The sequence below is a fragment of the Anguilla anguilla genome, chromosome 13 (genome assembly GCF_013347855.1).
Source record: "Anguilla anguilla isolate fAngAng1 chromosome 13, fAngAng1.pri, whole genome shotgun sequence".
Lineage (NCBI taxonomy): Eukaryota > Metazoa > Chordata > Actinopteri > Anguilliformes > Anguillidae > Anguilla > Anguilla anguilla.
The window spans coordinates 30,645,433-30,672,296 of record NC_049213.1 but is presented as its reverse complement, the minus strand read 5'-3'; the positions used below and the strand labels follow the sequence as shown (position 1 = coordinate 30,672,296).

General features: G+C 44.8%; 1 protein-coding gene across 2 annotated transcripts in view; it reads right to left on the bottom strand.

Annotated features, from left to right (window-relative positions):
- LOC118211466 (extracellular sulfatase Sulf-2-like) overlaps positions 1 to 26,864 on the bottom strand; it is a 48,740-nt gene that overhangs the window by 2,337 nt on the left and 19,539 nt on the right. Inside the window, exons 4-22 of one of the 2 annotated variants that reach the window (XM_035388691.1) lie at positions 14,630 to 14,863; positions 12,511 to 12,750; positions 12,047 to 12,198; positions 11,668 to 11,837; positions 8,726 to 8,876; positions 7,415 to 7,590; positions 6,671 to 6,799; positions 6,301 to 6,357; positions 5,750 to 5,876; positions 5,147 to 5,348; positions 4,520 to 4,763; positions 4,075 to 4,171; positions 3,574 to 3,668; positions 3,307 to 3,366; positions 2,830 to 2,999; positions 1,994 to 2,136; positions 1,391 to 1,499; positions 810 to 843; positions 264 to 317 (exon numbers count right to left, since the gene is read on the bottom strand). In XM_035388691.1, the coding sequence (XP_035244582.1) occupies positions 264 to 317; positions 810 to 843; positions 1,391 to 1,499; positions 1,994 to 2,136; positions 2,830 to 2,999; positions 3,307 to 3,366; positions 3,574 to 3,668; positions 4,075 to 4,171; positions 4,520 to 4,763; positions 5,147 to 5,348; positions 5,750 to 5,876; positions 6,301 to 6,357; positions 6,671 to 6,799; positions 7,415 to 7,590; positions 8,726 to 8,876; positions 11,668 to 11,837; positions 12,047 to 12,198; positions 12,511 to 12,750; positions 14,630 to 14,804 (2,585 nt within the window). In that variant the 5' untranslated portion in view covers positions 14,805 to 14,863. The remainder of the gene's footprint in view (positions 1 to 263; positions 318 to 809; positions 844 to 1,390; positions 1,500 to 1,993; positions 2,137 to 2,829; positions 3,000 to 3,306; positions 3,367 to 3,573; positions 3,669 to 4,074; positions 4,172 to 4,519; positions 4,764 to 5,146; positions 5,349 to 5,749; positions 5,877 to 6,300; positions 6,358 to 6,670; positions 6,800 to 7,414; positions 7,591 to 8,725; positions 8,877 to 11,667; positions 11,838 to 12,046; positions 12,199 to 12,510; positions 12,751 to 14,629; positions 14,864 to 26,864) is intronic. The other variant, XM_035388692.1, reaches the window with a different exon arrangement.

Genomic DNA, 26,864 nt, shown 5'->3' with positions numbered 1-26,864 from the left:
GCCTGCCCAGTTTTAAATGGCCTACCAACAAAGGACACAGGTCAAAGGTCAATTCCATTCCAGTTCAGTCAGTTAAGAAAATTAGTGGAAGTTCAGTTTGTGAATAGAAAAATCCCCACAGAGCAACATGGGCATTTTTTTTCGTTCTCAAACTGAATTTCACTTCATTTCCGGATGGAATTGACCCCAGTCCTGGAAGGCCACTGACAGACTGGTCAGGGGGTCTGGGGGAACAGCGAGAGGGATGAGGAGGCCAAACTCACGGGGGTTTCGAGGCGGGCCTTTTCACTTTAGGCCTTTTTCGACGGGGGAACATCCTGTCAAGCGTGCAAGCAATGGAAAAACAGTCTGTTACAGTACGCTGACCCCGCAGACATAGAGGCAGCACCACACACCGACCCTCCCCCAGTAAGCCCCGAACTGAAACCTATAAACACAAGCACGGGCAGCCACCTGCGATCATGCAAGATACCAAGAAAAAGCACACAGTAGGAAAATATTCCACACGTCACATCAAAATTAATCTCAAGAAAGAGTGCAGGGTGATGCATCTAAAATCATATGTTGAAAGTATTTGAAAAAGAACCCATTAAATTTGTGGGGCGTCTCATAAAAAACCTGTATATATTCAATAAACAGAACAATTCTGGTGTTCTGATGAGGCTGATATAAAATACTATAAATTTAAGTCTCACAAAAGTATTTGTTTACCATAAAATAGCATTCTATGGATATGCAACTAAGGTCCCCATAGTTTAGACAGTGTTGAGTGCACACCAGCTAGGAAGAGTGAGGTCAACAATAATTACCTGTAGTCTTCTGTCCTGCTTCTATCGTTTGCCCCTGAAAAGAAGATAATATCATCTACATGAATAATAATAATAATAATGTGTGTGTGTGCGTGTGTGCGTGTGTGTGTGTGTGTGCGTGTGCATGTGCGTGTGTGCATGCGTGTGTGTGTGCGCCCATGTGTGTGTGCGTGCGTGTGTGTATGTGTGTGTGTGTGTAGGTGTGCGTGTGCGCATGCATGCGTGTGTGTGTGTGTGTGTGTATGTGTGTATGTGTGTGTGTGTGTAGGTGTGCGTGTGCGTATGCATGCGTGTGTGTGTGCGTGCATGTGTGTGTGTGTGTGTAGGTGTGCGTATGCATGCGCGTGTGTGTGTGTGTGTATGTGTGTGTGTGTGTGTGTAGGTGTGCGTGTGCGTATGCATGCGCGTGTGTGTGTGTGTAGGTGTGCGTGTGTGTGTGTGTGCGTGTGTGTGTGTGTGTGTGTGTGTGTGTGTGTGTAGGTGTGTGTGTGTAGGTGTGCGTGTGTGTGTGTGTGCGTGTGTGTGTGTGTGTGTGTGTGTGTATGTGTAGGTGTGTATGAATGCATGTGTGTGAGACTCACCGGTCTCCTGGTTACACTCTTTCTGGCCCTTACAGCTGCGCAGCTCCATCAGTTGGATGTGCAGCTGGTTCAGGATGTGGCGCTCCAGTGTGCTGACTGCATTCATCAGCTGCGCACACAGGGACATTATACAGTCCCATACTGAACATACACCTCAAATACATTATATACCAGCACAACAGTCAACATAGGAACAGAATATTACAAGATTTTCAATGATATGTGGGATATCTGGTCACATAACTAATTAAACAAAAAATGTAGACTTCTTTTTTGGGCCAGCATTTATTTTGTATCATAAACACACTAGAGGGAAGTACGGCTGTATTATTTTACATTTCTGTGATTCTCTGTAAGCCAGGGGAAAAGTCTTAGGAATCCCCTGATTGTGGAGTTGAAATTTGGCGTCTGAGGCATCATATCTTTATATATTATCTAACACGATGTAATAACAATGTTTAGGAATGTTTTTGTCCTTAAAAACAATTTGTGTCACTCACTGTGAAAGGCAGGGTCTCAAAAAACAGGTTGAGAAACAGAGAATCTGTAAAGAGGAAGATGAGGATGAGGAGGATGATGGACCATGGGATACGCTGGGCATACCTGGTAAGGGTCAGTGTTGAGGTCAAAGTATTCCAGGAATCCTGTGGCAAACTCACAGAACAGGAAGTTGTGTGTCTCATTGAGCGTCCTCATGCACCAGTAGGTGTTGTTATTGGCACTGGTGCAGGCACAGAATGGCCCCACTATAAGAGCCAACAGAGAGAGAGCGAGAGAGAGAGAGAGAGAGAGAAAGAGGGCAGGTGACTGGCTGTCTGCATCTAAGCCATATGGCTCTGACACGCCCGCATGTAATGCTCCTGGCAAAGAGCTTCACACCTCACGGCAAAAGAGTGTTATATATAGCAACTGATCCAGGATCAGTTCACCTCACCCATGCTTTTAACCCCAAATCCATGATTCTCTTCACGCCAGTGTGGGCTGTCCAATCGCAAACTGCAGCTTCTTCTTTCAGTTGAGGAGGGGATACACTGTCGCGTGTGTCCTCAGCAGTAGGCAGCGTAGCTGCACAGTTACTGTGAGAATGATGTCACAGCTTATTCAGCTGGTGCAGGCAGACTGACTGCAGACACCTGCTTCACCAGAGGAGGCGCTACTGTGTGCTGAGGTGGGAAATACCCGGCTGATTACCTCCGGGCCTCCTTGGGTGATGCTATGGCTAATTATTCCTGGGAGTCCCATGGGAAGCCAAACAATGGTGTACAACACTGCTAGTCCATCACCTGGGAAAGCCACACCCTGTTTGCTGCCCTAACTATCATGAGAAAAAGCACCAGGGTTTGAGCTTGCTTGGGAGCAGAGTCTATACACACCCACCCCTCATTTAAATTTTAACTGACAGTGTATGAGAGCGTTTTAACTGAGTTGTTGTGCCTTACTTGTCCAGTAGGGGGCAGTCTGCCAGTGCTGGTTGTCGTGGGTGAAGCAGGTGAGGCCAGGCATGCTGCAGGTGTCGTTGTTGCGCAGTCTCTTCAGCAGTTTGCGCAGTTTCTTCCTGCGCTTCTGCTCTTTCAGGACCCACTGCTTCTTATCTTTCATCTGATTCTTCCTGATTCAGACACACCAAGCAGATACAGAAAGCTCAACATTACAGGTGCAGTGATGTCTGTTCTCCAGCACATGAACAGGCACACATGGAATACACATTCATGCCTGTCTTCACATGCAAAAACAAGCACATATTTACACACACACTCACACCACGCACACATGCACCCGCACACACACAAACACGCACATGCACCACACACACACAAGAGCACACACACATGCGCAAACATGCACACACACACACACACACACACACACACACATGCACACTTGGATCTTCTGGAAGATGAAGACGCACTGATTACCTGGATGAGTGGACACGGCCTGCTTTGAACTGTAGTTTCCCCTTAAATCTTGACTGAAAACTAAAACATAAAAACAGGCACATCGCTAGTGAGATAAACTGCCATATTTAAACCTAACCACACTAGGACTATGGGTTTCATTCCACCGTGAAATATGACATTATGTAAACTTTTCCAGTAAAACCGCTGTGTGAATTGCAAATCAGTCTGGATAAGGCTTCATTAACCGACATTCAAATTGAGAAATGTTTTTTCTCTAACACTCACGGGTATCTGTCACACTGACACTCCTCTGGCCGCGACCTCTTCAGGTGACCTTTCACCTCACGAAGGTTCTTTATCTTAGTCTGAAGGGTTTCAATCTGCATCATACACAAACACACACCATCATATGCACATTTAGTGTAAAATACTGCAACAGCAATTATAATGCCATTAATTAAATATACCCCTGGGCTAATTGTTTAACTCTTGGCTTCAGAGGTTTAGGATTGATCTGAAATACTTCATGGTCCAAATTAATCTTTATGTGATGTTTAAACATTTCTTATAGACTGAATTGAATTACACCAACAAGATTCGCATCAATTATTCCAACAAAACCTCTGTATAAATTATCACAGAAGATATATGATATGATACAAAGAAATACATCAATCTTGATGATGGCACATCACATTCTACTAAACAAATGTAGAATAATTAGAATATGACAGCTGTTAATTCGCCCATTTGAAGAAAGGGGAAGACCATGGTGGGAGGACCCACCTCATGATCGATGTGCAGCTTGTGGTCCTTCCATGCCTGTAGAGACCTGTACAGGCCTCCATCACACCTGACTGTGTCATTCATCAGTATGGAGCACCTGTGTGAAACAGACTGCCTCAACCACACTGCCCAGATCCAAGTTCTACACGACCAATATACATTACCAGCATTGCACACTACACACAACCAATGCACACTCCACATATGCTCTACATACACTCTACACACCCAGTGCCAACATTATACACTACACACAACCAATACACACTCCACACACGCTCCACATACACTCTACACACCCAGTGGCAGCATTACACACGACACACAACCAATGCACACTACACACATGTTCTACATACACTCTACACAGACAGTGCCAGTATTACACACTACACACAACCAATACACACTCCACACTCTCTTACACAAACGCAGGCACACTAACCTGTAGGTGACTTTATGAAAGGAAGGTGCTGTGGTACTGTTGGATTTTGGGACAGTGGGGATACCCATGCCACTGTACTCTTCCTCTTCCTCTTCCTCCCCCTCCACTCGGGCTTGGCTCAGGTTCCTTGGACCTGCGGGACGGGGCACAGCTCCCAGCATCCCCGTGTACAGGCCCCCATCGAACCCCAGGGGTGCAGCGCGTGCCCAGCGGCTACGGGACAGCCCCTTAGCAGCCTTCAGCTCTGCAAGCGTCCGAGAGGGAGAGGAGGAGCTCATAAATGGGCATGATCACACACACACTCACAGTCTGTTCTCTTTCTCACACACAGAACAGTTCACTTATATGACACTTCTGAACCTGCCATAATATTATTCTCCTGTCTCCAAATCCATGTCAGCGCTTCAGATGTACACTTCTGTTTCTATTTTTTTTGACAATTACATAAGTGAGTATGTGGGAAAGTTTTTATTGCATTTGTTATTCCTAATGTTCACCAGTAGATGGCAATAAAAGCCAGTTATTATATAATGATAATAAGCACAATTATTTGACTAACTATTCATGAATCAAGTGCTATTTTAATGACCAACAGGAAAACCACTGAGGATTTGTCACAGAACTCACTCCTCTTAGCCAGCAGTCTTTTCGGCCTGAAAGTGTTCATTCTTGGGGTGCTGCAGTGACAGTCTCCCCAGTTTGAGCCACGCAGGTACAGCTGTGATTGGCTGAAGGGCAGGCCTTGCTTGAGGGGAGCAGACAGGCTGGCCATGCCTTTACACTTATACAGCCTCAGCTTCCCAGTGGAGTCCTCCACACACTGCCACTTCTACAGACAGAGAGAGGGAGGGAAGGAGGGGCAGAGAGAGAGAGAGGGCAAGAGGAACAGAGAGAGTAAAAAGGGGGAGGGACAGAGACAGAGAGAAAGAGTGGAAGGGAAGGAGAGTGAGTCACCAGAAATACATATGAGCAGATGCACTGATACATTTTTTATGTGTGTGACTATTCCTTTCATGTTCTGTGTGTGTGTGTGTGTGTTTTACTAGTATTTTATTCATAATGATAAAATTGTGATTATACCCTCATCTTGTGGCAAATCTTTTTTTTCTTCCTTTGGCTGGTTTAACTTTATATATGTATGTGTGTGTGTGTGCGTGTGTGTGCATGTGTGTTCATGTGCGCACACGAGCACTGGAGTGCACCTGCGTATGTGTGTGATTGTGTGTGTACCTGACCGAGCTGCTCGCAGGGCGTCTGGTACTCTGCCCGTTGGCACAGATCCTTCACCCGCTGGTACTTGGGCAGGAAATTCTCCTGTGCCTCCTCCTTCCCATCATCCCTTCTGTGCTGAAACTTCCTGTGGGAACAATGACCGCGTAACATCTTCAGCGCCAAGAGCGTTCCACACTGAGACACTCCGCCATCGGCCCAGCAATGAATTACACCTAGTTTGCCCCCTACTAATCTGAAAGTCCTCTCTTAATCTGTATCCCTTTCATAATCTTCATCATCAGAGAAGACGTATCCCATCTTCCCCTCTCCCCCACTAATCCACAACACGCCCAATGCTGCTGGAATGTAGTAGCAACATATCAATATTGCTGTTATGTTGTGGCAGTTTTGGCAGCACATCATTTCATAACCTGACTGGCAAAGTTGTTCCTTGAGAAGTTGTCTGATAAGGGTATTTTGGTGCATAAACGTGGTTTGTTTCATAAGATGCTCAGGAATAAATGAAAGCAGCTAGATTGAAAGATGTAGGATAATTATTCATAACTTACCCCCTCTCAACCAGGAAAGAATGCCTCCACACTTTCCCCTTCTTGTTAACCTGGAACCTGATATGATAAAAAAAATAACAATAATTCAGTACTACAAGAATTAAACAACTACATCAGAAAATACAATGAAATTCTAAACTGAAAAAAATATATATTTAAACAAAAATAAAAATCATCTTCATCATGATCACCTGTCCCAGGAATATAACCAGTAACATCCAGATGAACCAGCATAACCTGCAGAACATTTGTACAGAACTGAAATAAATGCTGCTTGTTGTCTGCTGCCATCTTTTGACTTCCCCGGACGGGCTGTGCAGGCCAGACTGTTAACGAGAGCCTTTGGAGGCCATCTTTGTGGGTCCCATACCTGTTGCCCGGTCTCTCAGTGTCCAGCAGCTTCATGATGGACTTGCCATCCATATCAAGGGGGACGTCCAGCCCTGCAATGTCCAGGATGGTGGGGGCCAGGTCAATGTTTAGCACGATGTGCGGGTTGCTACGGGAGACAGTGGAATGGAGGTTCGTCGTTAATGTTTCTGATAGCTTCAATATGATGCAGTCAGTTCCAGTTGATGTAAAAATATAATAATCATAATAATAATAATAAAACATCATAAACACATAGTAATAATCTGAAATATATTATGTCTTCCTGCATCTTTCACACTTCGAGAAACTCTGTGGGCCTGCTTCACAACACATCTAAAGTCAATTATTTCAGGCATTTTCAAATAAAATTACACGGCTGAGAATTTTCCTTCTCTCTTTTGGGTCAGACAATTACAGGGGTGAGGAAGAAGCTATAAAAAGTACAGTGCAGGGTTACCTGAGGGCAGGGCCTTTTTCACAGACAACGCACAACTTCATTTTATATGGGATTATCCCATTCAGACCTCCAGCTAAAATTCCTTTCCTTCCTGTAGGGATGGTAAGGCCTAAATTCCCTCCTTTTTGATCTGTTCTAATCAGAAATTGAAAGCCTATTGAGATCAATTAACGGTTCTATATAAATTTATAATCAATCAATGTTTTCATACATCGTCCTCCTCCTCCTCCTCCTCATCATCATCATCATCACCAAAGCCACCTTCGTATTCAGATCATCACTCACAAGGTCCCTCCCTCGATGTTGGGGCCCCGTATGTAGAACGGAACGCGGATGTCGAACTCGTAGGGCATGGACTTCCCCTTCACCAGGCCGAACTGGCCAATGTGGTAGCCGTGGTCTGAGGTGTAGATCAGGTAGGTGTTCTCCAGCTCCCCCATCTCTACCAGCATGTTGTACACCTGCGTGAGACAAGAGGACAATGCACATCGCCATGGAAACATCTATATGCCTTTAATGGCGATGGTGGATTTGTTTTTATTATACTCTGTATGCCCTATGTATACGTATAGTATATGTGCACTATGGATAATTGATTGCCCTATGGCCACATTTTCTAGGGTTCTGGCAAACATACAAATATGTCAAGAAAATGGATGGAGCTTTCCCATCAGCCTTAAATAGCATTTATTTATTTATAAGGATAGCACACATAATCATGATTCAGCATAATCCATATGCATACCATTATACACAGTAGAGAGGGAGGAGGAGAGAAGAGTATAATGCTAACCTTTGTCAATGTTAATGTAATGGAATATATGTAATGGTTTTTTTCTTGCAGTTTCTGTTTACTTTAAATCTTAAACTAACTGCTGGCAATGTATATTGTGATTTGTGAATTGACTAAACAAATACTTTTATTTAGAAATTTATTTCACTTCATATGTTTTTTACTTTGTAAAATGGTCAAATAAAATAGTCCAGTTCCATTTTAATACATTCATTAAAAATCATAGAGTAGCTCCATAGAGGAGTACAGGGCAGGCTCTTTCTTTATTCACAGAATGGCTCTCTGCCACTGCAGTGACCCAGAAAATCTGTCATTTCTTCATTTTCTTTTCACACACAGGCACCCAAAAGGTGAATTATTCCATCCACTGAACTGGAATGAATTTACGGTGCACAGGGTAAAGGTCATGAAGGGCACAGCTGATGCAGAATCCAGCCCCAATGGAACAGACAGGTGTAATGATATCAACCCACATCATCTGTGAACCCCATAAACATCGGAAATAGCTTCTATTGGCTAACCCCCGCCCCCCATCCCATATAAAACAGCAAACATTATTATGATAGATGAGATTCACACCTCACTGGATCACTGGCATCACCATGAGACCAGAGAATAAGACCGTGTCTGGCCCGGGACAAGGCACACCGGTAGCTAATGTAACTGCAACCACACGCACAGACCTGGAGTCAATTCCTAGTGTAACTCAGTCTATACAAATACTGACGAGGACTGCGGTCGACCGCATTGGCCGCATCGCCGTGGTAACAGCGAGGTTTGCGTTTTTTGCCGGCGCGTCCCACCTTTTCCACGCAGTCGTCCACGGACAGCAGGGTCTGCAGACGCCTCCTCTGCAGCAGGTTGGTGAACTCCATGTGGACGGGCTTCATGGGGCCCGTGTAGCGCAGGATCCAGTGCTTGTCCGGATTCGGAGCGTAGTTGTAGCTCGGGGTGCTGCGATCGCCAAATGGTGGAAAAAAAGATTTTTTGAGGAAATTTTGAGCGTCAAACACTTAATTTCCTGCATTCTGGTGAATCTGTATGCACCGATTTGTGCCTTTTCTGCATCAATTTATGGTGGAAATGTCTTTATTTATGTGAAGGAAAACACAAAATTCAGTTTTTATTTGGGGGGACAAAAGCACATGTTTTAAATATTGAGGGGGACGTATCCCCTGCGTCCCCCCCCCCGAAATCTACGCTTATGAGCCCACGAGAAGGCAAAGTCTCACACGCCCGTATGAAGAATCACAGTCTCATTGTGTAGTTTGCACATGATGTAATAGATGAAGAGGCAGGTCCTGACCACTGGTGAAGCTGCCAGGAGTGATTTAAAAAGGCTAATCATACAAGGGTCTGATAATTTAGCTTTAAAGGTCACATAAAACACAAGGGATTCGGGACCAAGGAAACTAATATATTAGACAAATTGAAATTAGTATGCGGTCTGCATTTTTATATTCTGAGTCTCATTTTGTTTCTGTTTGCCTCAGGCCAGATTCATAAATTACACTTCCATTTCATGTGTTTGACAGAATGTGCCACTGCCATGTTTTCAATAAACATTACCCTGTCACCGAGGTCAGGGAGGTAATTACATTTTGCGAGGCTGCGGGGTGTTTTCGATGCAGGAAGGCAAAATAATATAGCCCGCTGGTTGTGTTCAACTGTGAAATCAATAAGCACGGCCAGTCTGAACTCATTACGTTTCTCACTTCCTACTTTGTCATCTGAATGACAGGCTGCTAAAGCACACGCTCTGTGGAGTGGTCAGACTAAGCTGTTCATACACACTGCCCTTTGCAAATTTTATCCCAGGAAATGTTCCCCTATACTCTAAATGGAAATAAGAGGGATTTAGGTTCAGCAGTGGATTACGGCAGATATTTGTGTGATAGTATCAAGCGGCATCTGAAGACCCGGGGCTGGAATGAAGTAACTGTGTTACCTCTGTGCACCACTAGAGGTCCTCGTAGCCCAGCTGATGTGACCGCTGCATTTTGACCAAGGATCAGCTTTATGTGTTTGGACCTTGATTCTCACCAGTGGAGATAAAAGTAAAAATGTTTTCAAACCGGCAATTAGGAATTAGGACAACAGGGGGTGTTTTAATGGCAGAACAGATCCTTGGGTGGGGAAGCTTCCTTTAAGACACTGTTAGCAATCCTCTGACTTTCACAAACCTTCCTTCCCCTGGACTCCAGCAATGCTCAGCCATCATGCGTGTGTATGAGTCTGAGGCAGAGCTATGCTTCCATGTGTGCATGTGCGTGTGTGTGTGTGTGTGTGTGTGTTTGCGTGTGCTTGTATACATGTGTGTCTGTCACTGAGTGCCTTCCCTCTAACTATGGTGCCTCTTCAGTCGCAGGGCCAACTGACAAACACAACACGCTGGGGGCCGCGATTAAAAATGCAAACAACAAGCATTCTTTGCGATAATGGAACTTCGGAAGTACAACAAGCGGTACAAAGACACGAAGATGTGGTTTTCAAAGCATACTCAGCGTGTCCCTTCTGACAGGCTCTCTCTCAAGAGGCTCGCCGGAGAGGCGTCATTATCTCCCAGCAGAAGAACTGCATTACCAGGGTCATACCCCCGCAACCCCCGCAACCACCATAATAAAAAAAATAATCAAAACTGTGTTTGAAATGATGTCACTGATTACATACGATTAAATATTGTATCATGGTTACCAGGCCATTATGAGTCTCTATCAAAGGCTTAAATGAAAGGTGCCATTATCTGGGTGCTGTGCGTTACAGGGGCAATTAGACATGTGCAATTAGTTTTCTGGCTGGAATTAAAAGGACCATCAAGAGCTTTACAGAGAATTATTCAGATTCCCCTCAATCCCCAGGGTCTGTGGGCCAGTGGGCATGTACACATTCAGAAAGTCTATAAAACAATACAGAGGCAGAGAGAGGGAGAGAGGGAAAGAGGGAAAAGGTGAAGATGAGGCGACAGCGTGAGAGAAGAAAGAGTGCAGAAGACAGGAGAGAAAGAGGGAGGCAAGTGCAGGGAAGAATGGAGGGGAAAGGATGCAAGAGGAGAAAGTGAACCACATGCGACAGATGGAGAGATAAATGGCGTATCAACACCGCAGCTGAACTGGGGATCAGTTGTACGCCACCAGGGAGAAAAGCTGCTGTTTGTTACAAGCCTTGAGTAGCTCATGTGGTGTACAATGGCAAAATGGGTTCCATTAGTTCAAACCACAACCATTCACTGAGATTGCAGGTTTCCTTAGTGATGGGAAGCTAAGACTTTATCTGTCTTTAATTATATGCAATTTGGGCTGTAATGCCTCTCTATATATGACACTCGCTATGTGGCTAACCATTAATAAACCCACATGTATTTCCTTGCTTTCTGGATGGTGGATGAAAAATCTGCAAGAACATATGATTTAGAGACCCCTGTGTGTGTGTGTATGTGTGTGTGTGCTGCACGTACATGTCTATGTGTGTATGTGATTGTGTGTATATGTGCCTGAGCGTGCATGTGTGCTTGTATGTGTGTCTGTGGGCACATGGGTGTGCATGTGTGTGTGTGTGTGTGTGTGCCTTAATGTGTATGCATGCATTTGTGTCTGGTGTGTGTGTGTGTGTGTGTATTGTTGTGCATGCATATGTATGTGTCTGCACATGCCTGTATATGTGTGTGTTTGTGTGCGTATGTGTGTATGTGTGTGCACGTCTGCATGCGTGTGTGAGTGCGTGCACGTGTGTTTGCATGTGCACTCACATGTGCTGTGAAGCATTGGGAAATGCATTGCTGTACTGCGGCGCTGCGTCCTCCGGACCATGGGGGGCAGCGTGACTCAGCACCATCATCACTGGCCGGTGAGGGTATGTCCTCTTGGACATACGGAAGAAGCTGATGCTGTCATTAGTGATGATGTCAGTGAGGTAGTCCTGCATGACAACAAGAAATGGAAAAAAAAGATTAAGTTTACATTATCTCTATCACAACAAAAGAACAGAACTTCACAACAATAACCATTTCGTAGACACATCATATGTATTTATTCTCAACAAGTAGTGTATAAACTGTTTCTTCCAGGGTCTGCAGACACAGTATATAAACATATTGGTAAAAATGGGGGGGGGTACGAGGATGGGACCTTGGGGTACTCCGAGCCGTGCTTCTCCCGTACGCCATTCCTGCACAGGGTGTAGTTGTAGAAGCGTGAGTTCTTCACCAGCGCCACCCACTCCTTCCACCCGGGGGGCACATAAGAGCCATTGTACTCATTTAGGTACTTCCCAAAGAAAGCTAAGGGAAGCAGGAGGAGACAAAAAGCACTGAACAAGTGTCCTTTGGGGAAAAAAGGTTGTAAAAACCTTGCATGTATTTAAATACAGAGAGAAAGAGAAATAAAGAGATAGAGTGTGAGTCAGAGAAAGAGAGGGGAAGAGAAGGTGATAGGGAGAGAGACAAGATAGAGGGACAAAGATAGAGGGAATGAGGGAGAGTGAGGAGGAGGGGGGAAGTGTGTGTGAGAGTGAGATAGAGTGAAAAGGGAAGAGAGAGGAAGAGGGGGAAGTGAGTGAGAGAGGAGGAGAGAGAGAGGGGGTGATAACAGACCTGTCCTGTAGCCGGTGTTGTTCAGGTACACAGCGAAGGTGTGCGGCTCGTGCTGTGCTTGCCAGGAGGGGGAGGAGCAGTTCTCGTTGTTGGTGTAGGTGTTGTGGTTGTGCACGTACTTCCCGGTCAGCAGGGAGGAGCGCGATGGGCAGCACATGGGCGTGGTCGAAAAGGCGTTGGAGAAGTGGGCCCCGCCCTGCTCCATGATGCGCCGCGTCTTGTTCATGGCCTGCATGGAGCCTGTCAGGGGCAGACAGGGTTAGAGAGGTGCTGCAGACAGGAAAAGTGCATTTCCTTTAGTAACTTTCTTGTGAGGCCCTGTTTTATAGTGAGGAAAAAGCCCCATTGTTCCAACCTCTTAACGACCTTACAAACACAGGAGTGAGCGTTTCTTTATCAGGACACTGAATCTCTGTGCTCCCCACCGCTATATTAGTGATAGCACTGATATCTGAAATAGGAAATGACCTATAGTAAGCACAAGCTGACCCTCAGCTGATTGGTCTCCTTCCTGATAGTAATCTCATATCCCAAACATCGTCAACTGATCACAGCAGGGAAATTTGCCTGGTCAGTGCGCTTTCACTTTTATATATACAAACATGACTCACCCCACCTTCTTCAATAACTGTTATAAAAGTTATATTATACCGGATATAACCTTCAGGTCATCTGACCAAGAAGAAACAATAGGGACAGATAGAGAAAGAAATACTTATGGAAAAACGATAAGAAAGAGAACGAGGGAAAGACAAAACAAAGGAAGAGTGAGAGGAGAGTGAGAGGGAGAGAGATAAGGAAAGAAGAAAAGCCAAAAGAAACAAATAGAAGGAGACATAGTGAGGAACATAAAGAAGAAAAAAATAACAGCACCGTGATAAAAAAATAAAATAAAATAAATGGAGAAAGTGGGGAATGGGAGATACAGACAGCAGAACAAAGCCTTTCAATGTGAAACAGATGGCTGACTGTGACTTCATTGCTCTCCAGAGGGACGCGCGGGTGATTGAGTGACAGGATCCAACGCTAAAGCACCAAGCCATTCTGGCTGCGCACTCTAGAGCAATCAGAGTGGCAACATTCAAGGACAAAGAGCTGCCGGAGGGTTGTACACTCGCAATAATGGGCTTGATTGTTCAGGTCAGTGTTGAGGGGAAAATCACCCTCCCATTGAAAATCAAGTGGCTCATTTCCTGACAGGAGCAGATGTGGACACGCTTGGAAACTCTATGGTTTCCCCTAAATTGCTCTCCTGCTCCAGTTATAGGATGTAGATCGGCACATCGATCGTTGATTTTTTTTTTATCGTAGCAAGGTGTTCTACAAACCCCACCCTTGCATTTGAGGAGGCACTCTAGTTTTAATCAACTATATTTATGCCCCTAAAATCTGACCTTATTTGAACTCCCTCTCCTGCGACTGCATGATTAACTGTTTTTATTCTTTCATACAGCAGAGCTGTGCATTGAAAATTAAGAGCAGAAGAGGAAGGCTTACCAGCTAATTAATCAGAGGAGAAATAAGAATGTGTCACAAAACATGTTGCCATGCCAATGAATCTGTCAATGTGTATATTTCTGCCTGTTCTTTAGTGGAATTGGTCGATCCTTTTGTCTTTTAAAAATGTTTTTTTCTGTAAGGAGCTAATTGCTAATTTTCTAAAATTGTGCTTGTGTGAAGGGTTGTGGTTAACATATTTCTTCTTTAAACCACATACTGATACAATATCTACAAAAGTTGTATGGGGCAGACAGTGATTGTTTTCAAACAAATATATAGTAGGTTGATAAGAAAAAGAAGACAAGAAAACAAATTGTCGAGGAAACCTACCCATTAATGGCCCTAGTGTATCAGAACCCCACCACTGTGGTTGGGAACTGGATTTTATTTGGTTCAGAGGGAAACGTGGCACCTAGTGCTTCACCAAATCTGTTCCAGCAGCAAACTTCCCTGGAGGTCTCTCCCCAAAATAATAAGCAAGCCAAACTCCACTAAGCTTACTTTGCTTAGTGAAAGAAGGCTACAGGGTGGTATTGCTCCTGACTAGTTTGAACAAACATGCAAGACCAGCCATCCACTTGACCGATCTTCCTCACAGGAGAGCGGGCGGCGCGCTCACCCAGCTCAAGGTCCTGGTCATCGGTGAGGATGAGGATGATGTTGGGGCGGACGTTGCGTCGGTCCCTCTGGAAGCGGGCCTTCAGGCGCTGGCCGGACAGGAAGACGGAGCCGTGGGCCACGGCGAGCGCCCCCAGGAGCAGCAGGAGCCCCGCAGACAGGCCCCAGCCGGCCATGGTGCCCCCTCGTCCCGCCCGCGACCCCGGAGCGCACTGCCGCCGCCCTGTCACTGTTCCTGAAAGGAACAGAAACACCGCTCAAAACCGGCAGAAATGATTCCGCGCGACACCGACATTTCACTTAATACAGCACTCCTCACAAAGACATGATCCCGGAGCTTCCGATATTTATGAGTCCATCGCGAGGCACTCAGAAAAGGGTGTATATATACACATAAGTGGGTTTGTGAAGTAAGGCACTCCACCTTTACACTGGCAGATACAGCAGGCCTCGTAGACCTCTGTATAAATTATGTGGTTCAAAGCCCAGCGTTTATTTATCAATCATTAATGGTACATTAGAGCTGTGTCTTTTTCATTCCCACACGTGACAACGTAATGGGAACGAGAGCACAACAGCCAGTCTGCTGCCTACTGTAGGGAAGAGACGGTATGGAGAGAGGGAGGAAAAGAGGTGGAGGAGGAAAGGAGATGGTGGAGAAGGGGAGAGGGAGAGAGGGGGGGAGGAAAGCACTGAACCCAGCTGCTCTAAACAATTGTGCTACCCAGAACCAATCACATTTCAGGTGCATGCCAAGGTTTGTTTGAACTGAACAAATTTCATTTTGTTAATGCTTCAGAGGAAGGTTTGAATAAAGTTCAAAGGTACCCAAGGGTGCTCCCTGAAGAACTGTATGAAGAGAGGGGGAGGTTAAAAAAAAACGATTTTGTTTTTTCAAATCAGTGACAGCTGCGATCACTCAAAGGTCGCTAGTATTTAATCTACATACATTTTAAAGATAAAAGTTCCTTTGTTCATGACTTTTAACTAATAATTTTCAAATGATAATGTGTGGCCTGTGATGGTGTCAGTAGTCATTCCCTTGCGTCTGAGCAAAAAAGTTAAACGGAGAGAAAATAAAAGAAAGAGGAACAGAGAAATTACACTGGAAATATAAACGCCTGTGCGTACAGGGAATTGGTAAAAATCCACCTGATAAAGAAACGTGTGAAACTGCCCTGAATCTCCATTATCCAGTGGTACCCCTGCACACCTGACCCCCCCCCCCAAAAAAAAAAAACATCACCAGTGCACCTGCCTCATCACAGCTTTTTCCCCCTTAGCACAGGCAGCAGCATTAACATGGCCCTATAGGAACTCCAGAGAAATGCACTGTGAGAAACTGCCTCCACAAGCCCGTAAACTAGTCCCTGCACATCACCATCTCAGTCCAGTTCCTGGCTCTGTCCTGCTGGACTCACTTCATGCGCAGTCTACACAGACTGCTCTTCCTCTTCCCTCTCCTGTCATTCTCTTCCTTCTCGTTCCAGCTCTCTGTGACAGAATTCAGATTCGGTTTCCAGTTGTTTCATTGGCGTGATGTTGACGTAAGATAAGTTTTTTCCAAAGCAGGAGTGACAGTCAACAACAACAACATGCAATTTAATTTCTCCTTTCACTCAGCTCCCCAGTCACAATGAGTGATGTGTTTTGACCTTCAAGTTCTACGGCTTTCAATATGCAAAGACTCCAGTCTACTGACCACATTATAGTCCCATTCATACACTAGAAATTAAGAATTCTTACAGAGCAGAATAGAACAGAACAGAAACCCGCAATCTCGTGAACACAAAAAAAAAGATCTCACCAACTACAGACAACTGCATTTTTGATCACCTTTGAATAAAATGTTGTACATAATAACAATAAATATAATGGAAAAGGTCACCATTGTTTAAGTCTCCACCGTGTCATACACTTTGTATTTAATTGGCAGATGTCCCTGTAAGGCAACCATAGCTTGTATTTTTATATGCACTGCTTTTATGCATATGGATATATACTAAAGCGTTTTAGTGCCTTGCTCAAAGCAATTCAAATTGGAAATGAGCCTGGACTCTGCTCATTATAAGGCCGGTCCAAATATTCACACTACCACCCAACAGATGGAAGTTTCCTAAATATTTCATATTAAAAGGCATATTAAAGTGACTCCTGGAAGCACTCTGTTAGGCTTTCCTTCTGTTGGACAGGACATTATCCTTATTCAGCCGCGCATGTTCTGAAATGCCCTCTGCCAGGGCATAATGCATCACAGAGAGAGGCTGCTTGCTTCCTTTTGTATAATTCAAACAAGTTTTTGTTCGACGTGTTAAATAATAATGACATATGTTTTTCTTTTTCCCCCGTTCTGGAGCTCCCGATCCTCTATCAGCGCTCATAACGCGAGCCTCGGCTATCAGTTTCGGCCAGCGCAGACACGAGTTCTCTCCCAAAGTACGGAAAGACAAGTGCCACTTCTTATCACACCCCAGGCCACAAGTCAGGCTTGCACAAAGACAAACTGGAGGAACACTCTTCAAGTGCAGCTTATTCATATGCAGTTTAACAGGTGGACGTGCAGGAGCCCAATCGACCAGCAGGGGCCGCTGGAGAGCAATGAAACACTAATCCCTGCTGACTGAACCAGACCCAAACCTGGGCAACTCTCCCGCCAATTATGCTTGTGGCCTGCCACAGTGATGCGGTCGGGCTTCAATCCCGGACTGTGAGGCTCACAGTGGAACAAGAAGGTTGCCTTAACCAGGAGAGCCACCCAGCAGCCTACCAGAAGCTTATCTTGATTGTTTCTGCAGAAGGTACGGACAAAAAATAAATCCAGTGCAAAATGCTGTGAGACAATCTGATTTTCTCCATTACATTACATTACATTACAGGCATTTAGCAGACGCTCTTATCCAGAGCGACTTACACAACTTTTTACATAGCACTTTACATTGTATCCATTTATACAGCTGGATATATACTGAAGCAATGCAGGTTAAGTACCTTGCTCAAGGGTACAACGGCAGTGTCCTTACCCGGGAATCGAACCTGCGACCTTTCGGTTACGAGCGCAGTTCCTTACCCACTGCGCCACACTCCGTCCTACGTCACTAAACATAATAAAATGGCCTGGTCTACTGAGGTTTGATGGAAACTTTTAGATCCACATAACAGACTTTCTTATCTCTCTAAGCTGGCGCCTCATCAGACTTGCTATAATTAATTTTTACAGCAAGGAAAGACTTGCAATTATAGGAGTCTAATCAGCAAAATATGTACACTTCTGCACAGAAAGACTGCTGCCCTTCAACAGAACCATGCAATTTGCTATTAGAGTCTGACCGTGGCATTAAATTAACACACTAACTGCATCTGAGCTTTTAAATGGGGGAGGGAAAGAGAGAGAGACCAAGAGAGAGAGAGAGAAAGAGAGAGAGATAGAGAGAGAGAGAGAGTGAGAGAGAGAGATAGAGAGCAAGAAAGAGAGAGAGAGAAAGAGAAAGACCCCGAGGAAGTAAGAGTAAAAAAAAAAAAAGAATGCTTCAATGCTTACATTGTCGAAATGAGGGAACATATTTTACATGCTTATTCACATAAATAAAAACCATATCTGAAAATGCACAAGGTCGTCACACAGAGGACATTAAGGGGGGGGGGGAGTCGATGATTTATGTCATAAATTACAAGCCACTGTCAGTTTTCACACCTCAGGAAATCAAGACGTTTTCTAATCTCGCGGTTGGAGGGCTGACGGCCTCATTTTTCCTTATTATTCCCCCTCTGAGCACTTCTCATTTTTTCCCCCAGAACCTGTTATTTTCTGATATTGTTCCCCATCCTGAACCAGCGAGCACAGCTCCTGCCGAGTCAGAAAACACACAGCACCCCAGAGCGACTTTCGCTGCTGGTTGGGAAAGGGGGTGGGGATGGGGAGGGGGGGCTGAGAGCTGGGGTGTGAGTCATGCTGAAGGGACACATTTGGTTATGAGTGGGTGTGCTGCTCCTGAATTGGGACGCAGATAATTACTGGATCAGCAAAAAAAAGAGAAGAAGCCATTTCTAACAGCCAATACTACAGTTGCCCTGCATTCCACAGACAATAGCTGTTAGATTTTACGATCCCTCTGTCTTTCACATATATATGCTGCAGTAGTTCAGTTTTCCCCCTATTTCACAGAAAGCAGCTGAAATATTTTACCTGCTTCTCACAGACAGGAACTGTAATCCATAAACTCCATACTATAAAGTACAGTCGCATTTCATAGTAGGCTATTCCAGTGCAACCAAATTCCACCCAGATTCATAAACAAGTTAAATGAAAATCCGTGTCGGCCTACAGCCCTCCCCCCATCTCAGATTAAAATGTCAGAGCAGGTCTTATCAATGACTGGTGGCTCAGAGCTTCTCCTTGAGCAGGTCTCTCCTTTAAATCAGACACCGGTCACAAATTCACCACCTGAGCTCAGTGTTTTATCCACAGCCTACAAGGGCAAGCGAGTTTCCGACAGAAAATAAATGAAAATAAATAAAAAGCTCGACAGTTCGTAGAAAGGGAAAAAAATATTAATGGAAAAATCCTTCTCTGCAAACTTTCATCAAGATGCCAGCAATGCTGGATACTGTGAATACTGCCTCTTTGATATTTCCCTTCCGAAGAGCCCTCCTTGAATATTCACCAATACTGCCTGATCAGAATGCACAATTACCGCAGCGCTAACACGAAACGAGACTGCCTTTACGCTTTGAAGACCTAGGACCGCATCATCATTTTTTTTACACCGAGAGAGAATTTAATGTGATGTAAGACAATGTAATTTTTCAATCCTGCCCAGTTCGGAAAGCATATAAAATATGCAGGAGCCCACGGGGGAATTGACGGCTCTTTCATAAAAAGCTGTTCATCCACAGCCTGCATCCACTGAAAGTACCATTACGCGCTCGGGGCACGCTTTAGCAAAGGGAAGAGCGAGCCTCAGATTTAATTAGCGGGTGCGGCACTGAGCTGATATAGCTCAAATAATGGCGGATAGCAAGCCGAAAATTAAGGTTTCACATCCTCCACGTTTCACTTTATTAATTTGTAGAGCAGTCAGTATACACTGATTCTCTTCGGGTCTCTCCGGAGAGAAAAAGTAAATGTACTTTCCATGTCCGACACGGGAATCTCATTTCATGCTTTTATTAGCAATGGCCTTGTGAGCATCTTATAGGGAAAATGAATTTACAGTGCACACGGTCGATTAACAAAGCCAACAAAATAAAAAAACAGATAATAATAAAATATAAATATATAAAACTTGAATATGATATACACAAATAACTTTCTCTTTAGCCCTTCATCTTGGCATGTTGTTCAGCCTTGTTTTGAACATGTCATGGATTTCTGTGTTCCAAGTTGATATTTTTCAAAAAGTAGAGGAGCTATTGGACCTTTTCAATAAATAACAGAAAGTCTGAAATGCTACAATTTACCCAGAACCCCACAGTTAGCAGGGTTAGCAGCTGGGCTGCCTAGCTGGGAGCAGACAGTCCGTCCTGTGGGAAGGAGCCATTTACATTTAAAGGAAATTTAAGGGAACTTTGCTGGATTTTGGTAGTGGTCAAACTCAGCACCGCTGGATGAAACCAGCCACTTAGAGGCTCAGAGATACTGGCCAAACAACTGGTAGATTGGATGACCTAACGTGTCAGGACACTAGCCAAGCCATTTGATACATTAATAACTGCAAATAAACTATTCTTCCTCACATCAGTGCAATATACTGTTGCAAATTTCCACCAATGCTCTATTAATTAGGTGACAGCTCTGGACTTGAAATACCTTATGCAAGACACTTTAATAATGGCTTGTTAAAAATGTAAAAAAAAAAAAAAAAAAATTCTCAATATAAGCCCAAATAATTATTGCCATAAAAACCAAGAGGCTACATTTGTAATGGGGGTACTACTGTGTCTCGGTACCTGGGGCTGCACATTTATTCAGGCAATCTGGGTAAATATCACCTTTCCAGAGTGGATGGCCACGTGCTCACTCACATTTGTGAGACCCACAGGAGGCTGACTGAGGAGGCCTGTGCACTGAAGAACAAAACCCAAAGAAGCTTCCTCTCAGCAAGAAGAGGAAGAGACGGGAAACTCCGCCAGCCGAAACGAGGCCGCGCCGCGCCGCACCGAAGCTGTGGAGAGCGGAGCCCCGGTGGGACACTCGCACACATCACCCATTAGGCGGAAAAACACACTATTTTGTTTTTGCGGCTGAAATGTTAGCTAGCAGGAGGCACTCCTGAATATTCATGGGAAAGAGCCCGGGTCCTCGTAAATCAAACGTGTCTCGAATAGTCGCCCGTCGTATCGCTGAATAATTATTTTTTAAATTCTTCGGGCACGCCGGAGGAGGATGAAAAACAACAAGCTCTGCACGGAGAAATAAAGAATAAAGACAGCTGTGACAACAGAAAAGAAACTGTGACACAAAAGCTCCTGCTGAAGAACAAAGATGTGAAAAGCTTTGAGAAAGTGCCAGATTCTGTGTGCTTTTTCTTATTCTGTGGGAAAGGCTCAAGACCAGTTGGTATATGATCAGAGAGAAGCAGAAACTCTAAAATAACTTTTTAGGCATAAAAACAGAGAAATTAAATCTTTAAATGGCTTGGTAATCATGAATTGATGGTATCACAAAAAGGTGGAATTATACACCTCCTTGGTACAAATAGTAGGTACTAAAGTAGGTACTGTATGCATCTTTACATCATTTTATACATCATTTTATTTCCGTTCAAATTAAAAATTAGTTATCAAAGTGAAAGAAGTGCAGACTAGACTCTCTCTTTATGGATAATGCCATGTACCACATGTTTGCTGTCTAGCTTTCCCTCTCTTTTCATCCCTCTCTCCACCTCCCTCTCTCTTTCTGAAGAGAAACTGCTGGGGGACAATGAGCATTTGAATACCTCATTACAGCCCGGTGCAGTAGTAAACCTGGCTGGGCCATACTAATCTCCCCAGTGCTCTCAAACACTGTTATGACCGGTGACCATGACGACGGAAATGCCATTGGTTAGTAACACTCCATGTGGAGTCTGGTGCACCAGAGAAAATCATTATGATACTAATACTACTAGAAAATATGAATACTAATAGAAAATATTAATGATTCATTGTACACCTGACACTGCTGTTTCTATTCTGGCAACTGTGAATAAAACTGAAGAAGACACCTTCTGCTAAAAGCTAATTTAGCGAGGAAAATATTAATACAGCACAAAATTCTGTTCCACTTTTTTTCCCAAACCACCCTGCCCCACCATTAATTTCCTACCCGTTTTCCAAAAATATCTAAAAATTACTCATGCAAGCGCACTATTTCATTACTGTTTGAACACATGGTAAGTGCCTTTGTCTGCAGGAAATTACAAAGCACACTATAAATATTCTGTAACCTGTTGGAAGAAGAAAAAAATAGAACGCAGTTGTTAATTCCCAAAGAGTGTGTGAAATGCGTTTTGCCACCAGCAGCAGGCACACAGGCAAATTATAGTCAGATCAAATGCATAATACAGTAAACCGTTTAAATAAGTTCTTTTCATTCTTTTCCATGATACAAATCACATCAGCAGCATTATGTACAGTATGATACCAAATTATAACCATCAGATTATCAGATTAAAATGGACCTTCAAAACAGCATGTGAAATGCAGCCTAAGCTCAGCCACATTGATGTGTTTGGTGTGCCTTATACTCCGTTAATGAGATCCTACTGTAGATTAATGATTAATGTACAGCACTGGTCAGCATGAGAAGAGTAAGAAATTCAGTCATTAATATTCTATACAGTGTATGCTTTTTGGTAATCCTTCTTCTATTATTATAATGATTATTTTATAAAAAGCTATTCTTTATAAATAGTAGCCAACCCCCCCCCCCCCCCCCCCCTCTCAGGCCAACACTGCTCAAGCACCAGGGGAACAGTTTGGGTTGTCACTACTAAGCACAATAAGCAGTAAATCATTGCCCATCCACAGCACGGAGCCAAGGGTAGTGTCCTTCCCCCTGGAGCTGGACATCTATGCTGCTACACATTATGTCCAGGCAGGACCTATTGGCCAAAGCCGAGGGTGGAGGATTCAGTGGCTGCCGTAGTCAGTCAATCTTTTATTTTAGTTGCTGCAAGGCATTCTCAAAAAACACAGTATCGGAATGGTGTGAGATTCTAGTGATCTCATCTCGCTACTGTCATAATACCGCAGGAAAATTAAAAAATTCACCAGCTCCAGTTGGTCTAGGACGCATTTCTGTACTTACTGAGTACGTGTCTCCTTTTTCCCATTATTACTGTTCTTGGTAAATTGGCATGGAGGTGCATAAATTAAAGAGGCAGGCAATCTATAGCCAGGAAACCGTAATTATACAACTAAGCGACAGAAAATAGTACAGCATCTCCTCAGGGGTGGGCGGCTTCTGTTTGCAGAATGTGACTCAGAGCAGGGGAAATCAGCATAGCCTTGTGGGGGGAATTAGCCAGAAAAAAGCTGCTTTGATAAATGCTTCACCCCTATGTAAGGTTCTCGGGGGTTTTTTTGTGAGAGTGGCTGGGTGAAGCGAAGTCTCTCACAAATGTTTACCCCAGCTCACCCACCCTGGGCCTCACTTGAATACAGCGGGTCCTGATCTCCAACCATGCTGACCTTCAACCTGGCTACTAACAATAACATAATATCACTTCCCCTCTGTCTGGCACAAAGAATCATAGAGGCCACTAAGTACCAGATTGGTAGACAGAGAGACAGACAGATTCACAGACAGACAGATAGATAGATAGATAGATACACAGCTAGATGGATGGATGGATGGATGGATGGACAGGTAGATAGATTGGCTAGTTGGTTGATACATGCTTCATCTTTACTGACTGAATGATTGGTTGATATATGTGTTTTGACTGAATGACAGGTTGATAAATGTATTGCTTGAGTTATTCAGCATGCACTTGGACGGACTGTCATCCTCCTGGCAATCCCCTCTCTTGCCCTTGGAAATAATCTTGTTTATCACCAGGAAACCCGATTTCTCTCTCCTTTTGCTCCAGTAATCCAGCCTCTCCTCCTGGTCCTCCGTTCTCTCCTCCTGGTTAAATCATCTCCCTTTCTCCCCGGCGACCCAGTCCCTCTATTGTCCGGGTGACTCTTCCCCTGACATTCCATTCTCTCCACCTATAAATCCATTCTCTCCTCGTAATCCTCGGCAATAATTTCTCTTTTCATCGGTAATCCACTCTCTGTTCCCTTCCGCGGCTCCATTTACTCCTAGCGATAATCCCTTATTTCCTCACAGTAATCCTCTCACATTATTGTACCCCCTTCTCTCCTTCCCTCCAGTTTCTTTCTGTTTCCCTGCCTCTTTTTTTGACAATCTATTCTCTTTCCTTCACCGGTTCGCCCCCTATTCACATGAGTCACCAAAATGTAATGCCCCCTCTGGGCATCCCCAGTTAGATGGTGTCGTAAATATCACAGGGCATATGTCAAGACAGTATATTCACTCACTGTTAGATTTTGAATGTACCACATGTAAAGTCCCTCTCTCTCCCTCTTTCCCTCTCTCCCTCTCCATCACAAAGTGTGTGAGTGCGACCTGTGGCCAATCGGACGCGCCGTAAACTTGAGGCTGCAGAAGCAGAAGTCTCCAGCAGATTCCCTGCTGCTTCCCTGGCGCTGGAGTATTGATATGGTTTCCCTTTACAGATGCCTAGTGGCCTTTTAATGATGGATCTGATTAATAATGCATAGCTGGATCTTCTCTAGCTAATTATAATTGCTATCATTTATATTTTTCCCAGCAGGTCCTGGACCCTAATGTGTAATCTATACGAGCCGTACGCAAATAGATGCCCAGGCACACACTCCCAAGGGTTCACATGCACACATGCACACACACACTTGTGCACGCACGCACGTACACACACACGCACACACACACACACAGACACACGCATGCAAGCACATGCAGACACACACACTCTCTCTCACACACACACAGACACAGAAAAACACAGAGATACACGCATGAGAACACACGCGGGCACACACTCTCACACACACACACACACACACACACACACTGTGCTGCCATTCTCATGCTAATTATTTACGATATCACTGACTGGAAGAAGGTGGTTATCCATGCCCATAATAGGTAGGTCCCTTGTTACGGCAGATTAGCTGATAATTCTCTGCCGTCACGTATGGATGAGTGTGCTGTCACAGACCCCTGAGCAGAAGTGTGATAGTTCAAGCCCACGGGTGGAGGGAGGGCCAGGCTCCAGCAGTGAAACAGACAGGGCTGGATGACATTGGGGTGTAAAGGGGGGAAGAGTCTTTGTGTGCCACCTGGGCCCCTGTACCACAGAGCCATGAGTAAGAGCTGCTGTCATGAACGCCACACCCCCCTGGACTCCCCTGTCCTCCAATCAGCTGGCGGCAGGCTCTCACTTAAACGTTAACGCCTTTCAAAAACGGCCGAGGAGCGATGCACTTTCCCCCTTCAAGACTCGAGCCGAAGACAGAATACTGCCAGCAGAAAGGAGGTCACATTCACCTGCCTGTCCTCAGGTCCTGGGCCTGCCGATGTTCATATTCTAATTTCGGAAAGGCACAGAATTCAAGTGGAGTTGAGAGGAACAGGTTTTTCATGACCTGGAGTCAACCTGTGTCCTCTTTCAGGTGCCAAATGGACCATCACCACATTGCTCAACGCCAGGATTTATTTAGTTATGAGTGACAGGACCAAACGCGTATGGTGAGCCGTCCCAAACACTGACCTTTGCCTCCTACTCCACAGCACTATCAGTCCTGTGTACCCTCCTCCCCGCCCCCCACTGTCTGTCACTCATCCTCTCATAAATCCCAGAGATACGGGCGCCATGGAAACGCTGCCCCCTGCTGCCTGAAAACTCATCAGGCCTGCCGTCCGTTTACAGCCTGCCAAATGCGCTGACAGGATTGTATTTTTCATAAAACCCCCCCCCCCCCCCCCACCAACCCGCACACACGCCAGGACTGACAGCATAATTTCTCTCATAAATACATCCCCCCTCCAATTCCCAGATGCCCTCTCTCCCTCCCCCGCACACACCTACCAGGACAAGAGGATGATGAGGAATTCTGGGTGGATTTGCTGCAGAGCGTGTCAGAGATGCTAAATGACTGATGTTGGGGGACACGACGTGCGGTGGTTTTATTAATGAAATATACTGACGGAGGAGGAGGAGGACGCTGTAGAGAAACACCGTTTCCACTCCGTCAACAACACAGGCATCTTCCACCAGCACTAGCAACTGCTTTCACATTGACTGCAAACTGAAACTTTTAAAATTTTGAACACACACACACAAACACACGCACACACACACACACCAAAAAAAATGCTCCTAGCGGAAAAGAACAAGAGCATATTGATGTTTGGATGTTTATATTTTGGTTTAAGTGGCTCCGTTGTCTCTTGTTCTCTCTCCCTCACTGAAAAATTCATGCACTCTGCTAGATTGTGGCTTAGAAACCAGGCTCTCTGCTCCGGACTGAGAGGCAGCCAAGATCAGCGCTGAGAGGCGCCTGCATCAGAACACCAGATCCCCACTTACCCCTCACCTATTCTCAGGACAGGTAGCCAGTGCGGTGTGCATAAGGGGGCGTCCACAGGCTGGCAGTCTATGGATAAGCACACAGTGTACCCTAAATCTAACTCCTCACCTCTTAGTGAAAATGGCCCCAATTCAAAATGGCCAGTTCTGCGTCTTGAGTTACCTCTAATAATCAATTTTATTCATGTAGCGTTTTTTTCCCAACCCAAGGACACTTTACGATACTGCAATTCTTTACAACACTACGCCACACACACCGGGAACTGTCAATGACATGATGGTGTCACTGAAAGATGATGAAACAACATGACATATTGTGTCTTGTTTATCATGATAGTTCTGATGACAGACAGAATTTTTACAATGTCTTTCATGGATCATAAGAGTTTTCACAGTACGGGGGTAGGGACTCAGCTCGACCATGCACCGCCCACCTGGGGGAGGGACTGAAATGGACATATTCGGCCATCAGGGGGCCAGTGTGTAGTACGGCTGAAAACTAGACTTTAGTAACTATGTTTTTAGTTCCAATCTAAAGTGAGATACAGCACCACCCTTTGTGCACTTTCACACTTAAGTGCTGATTGCAGTCTGTATGCCTTTAGTTAACTAGCG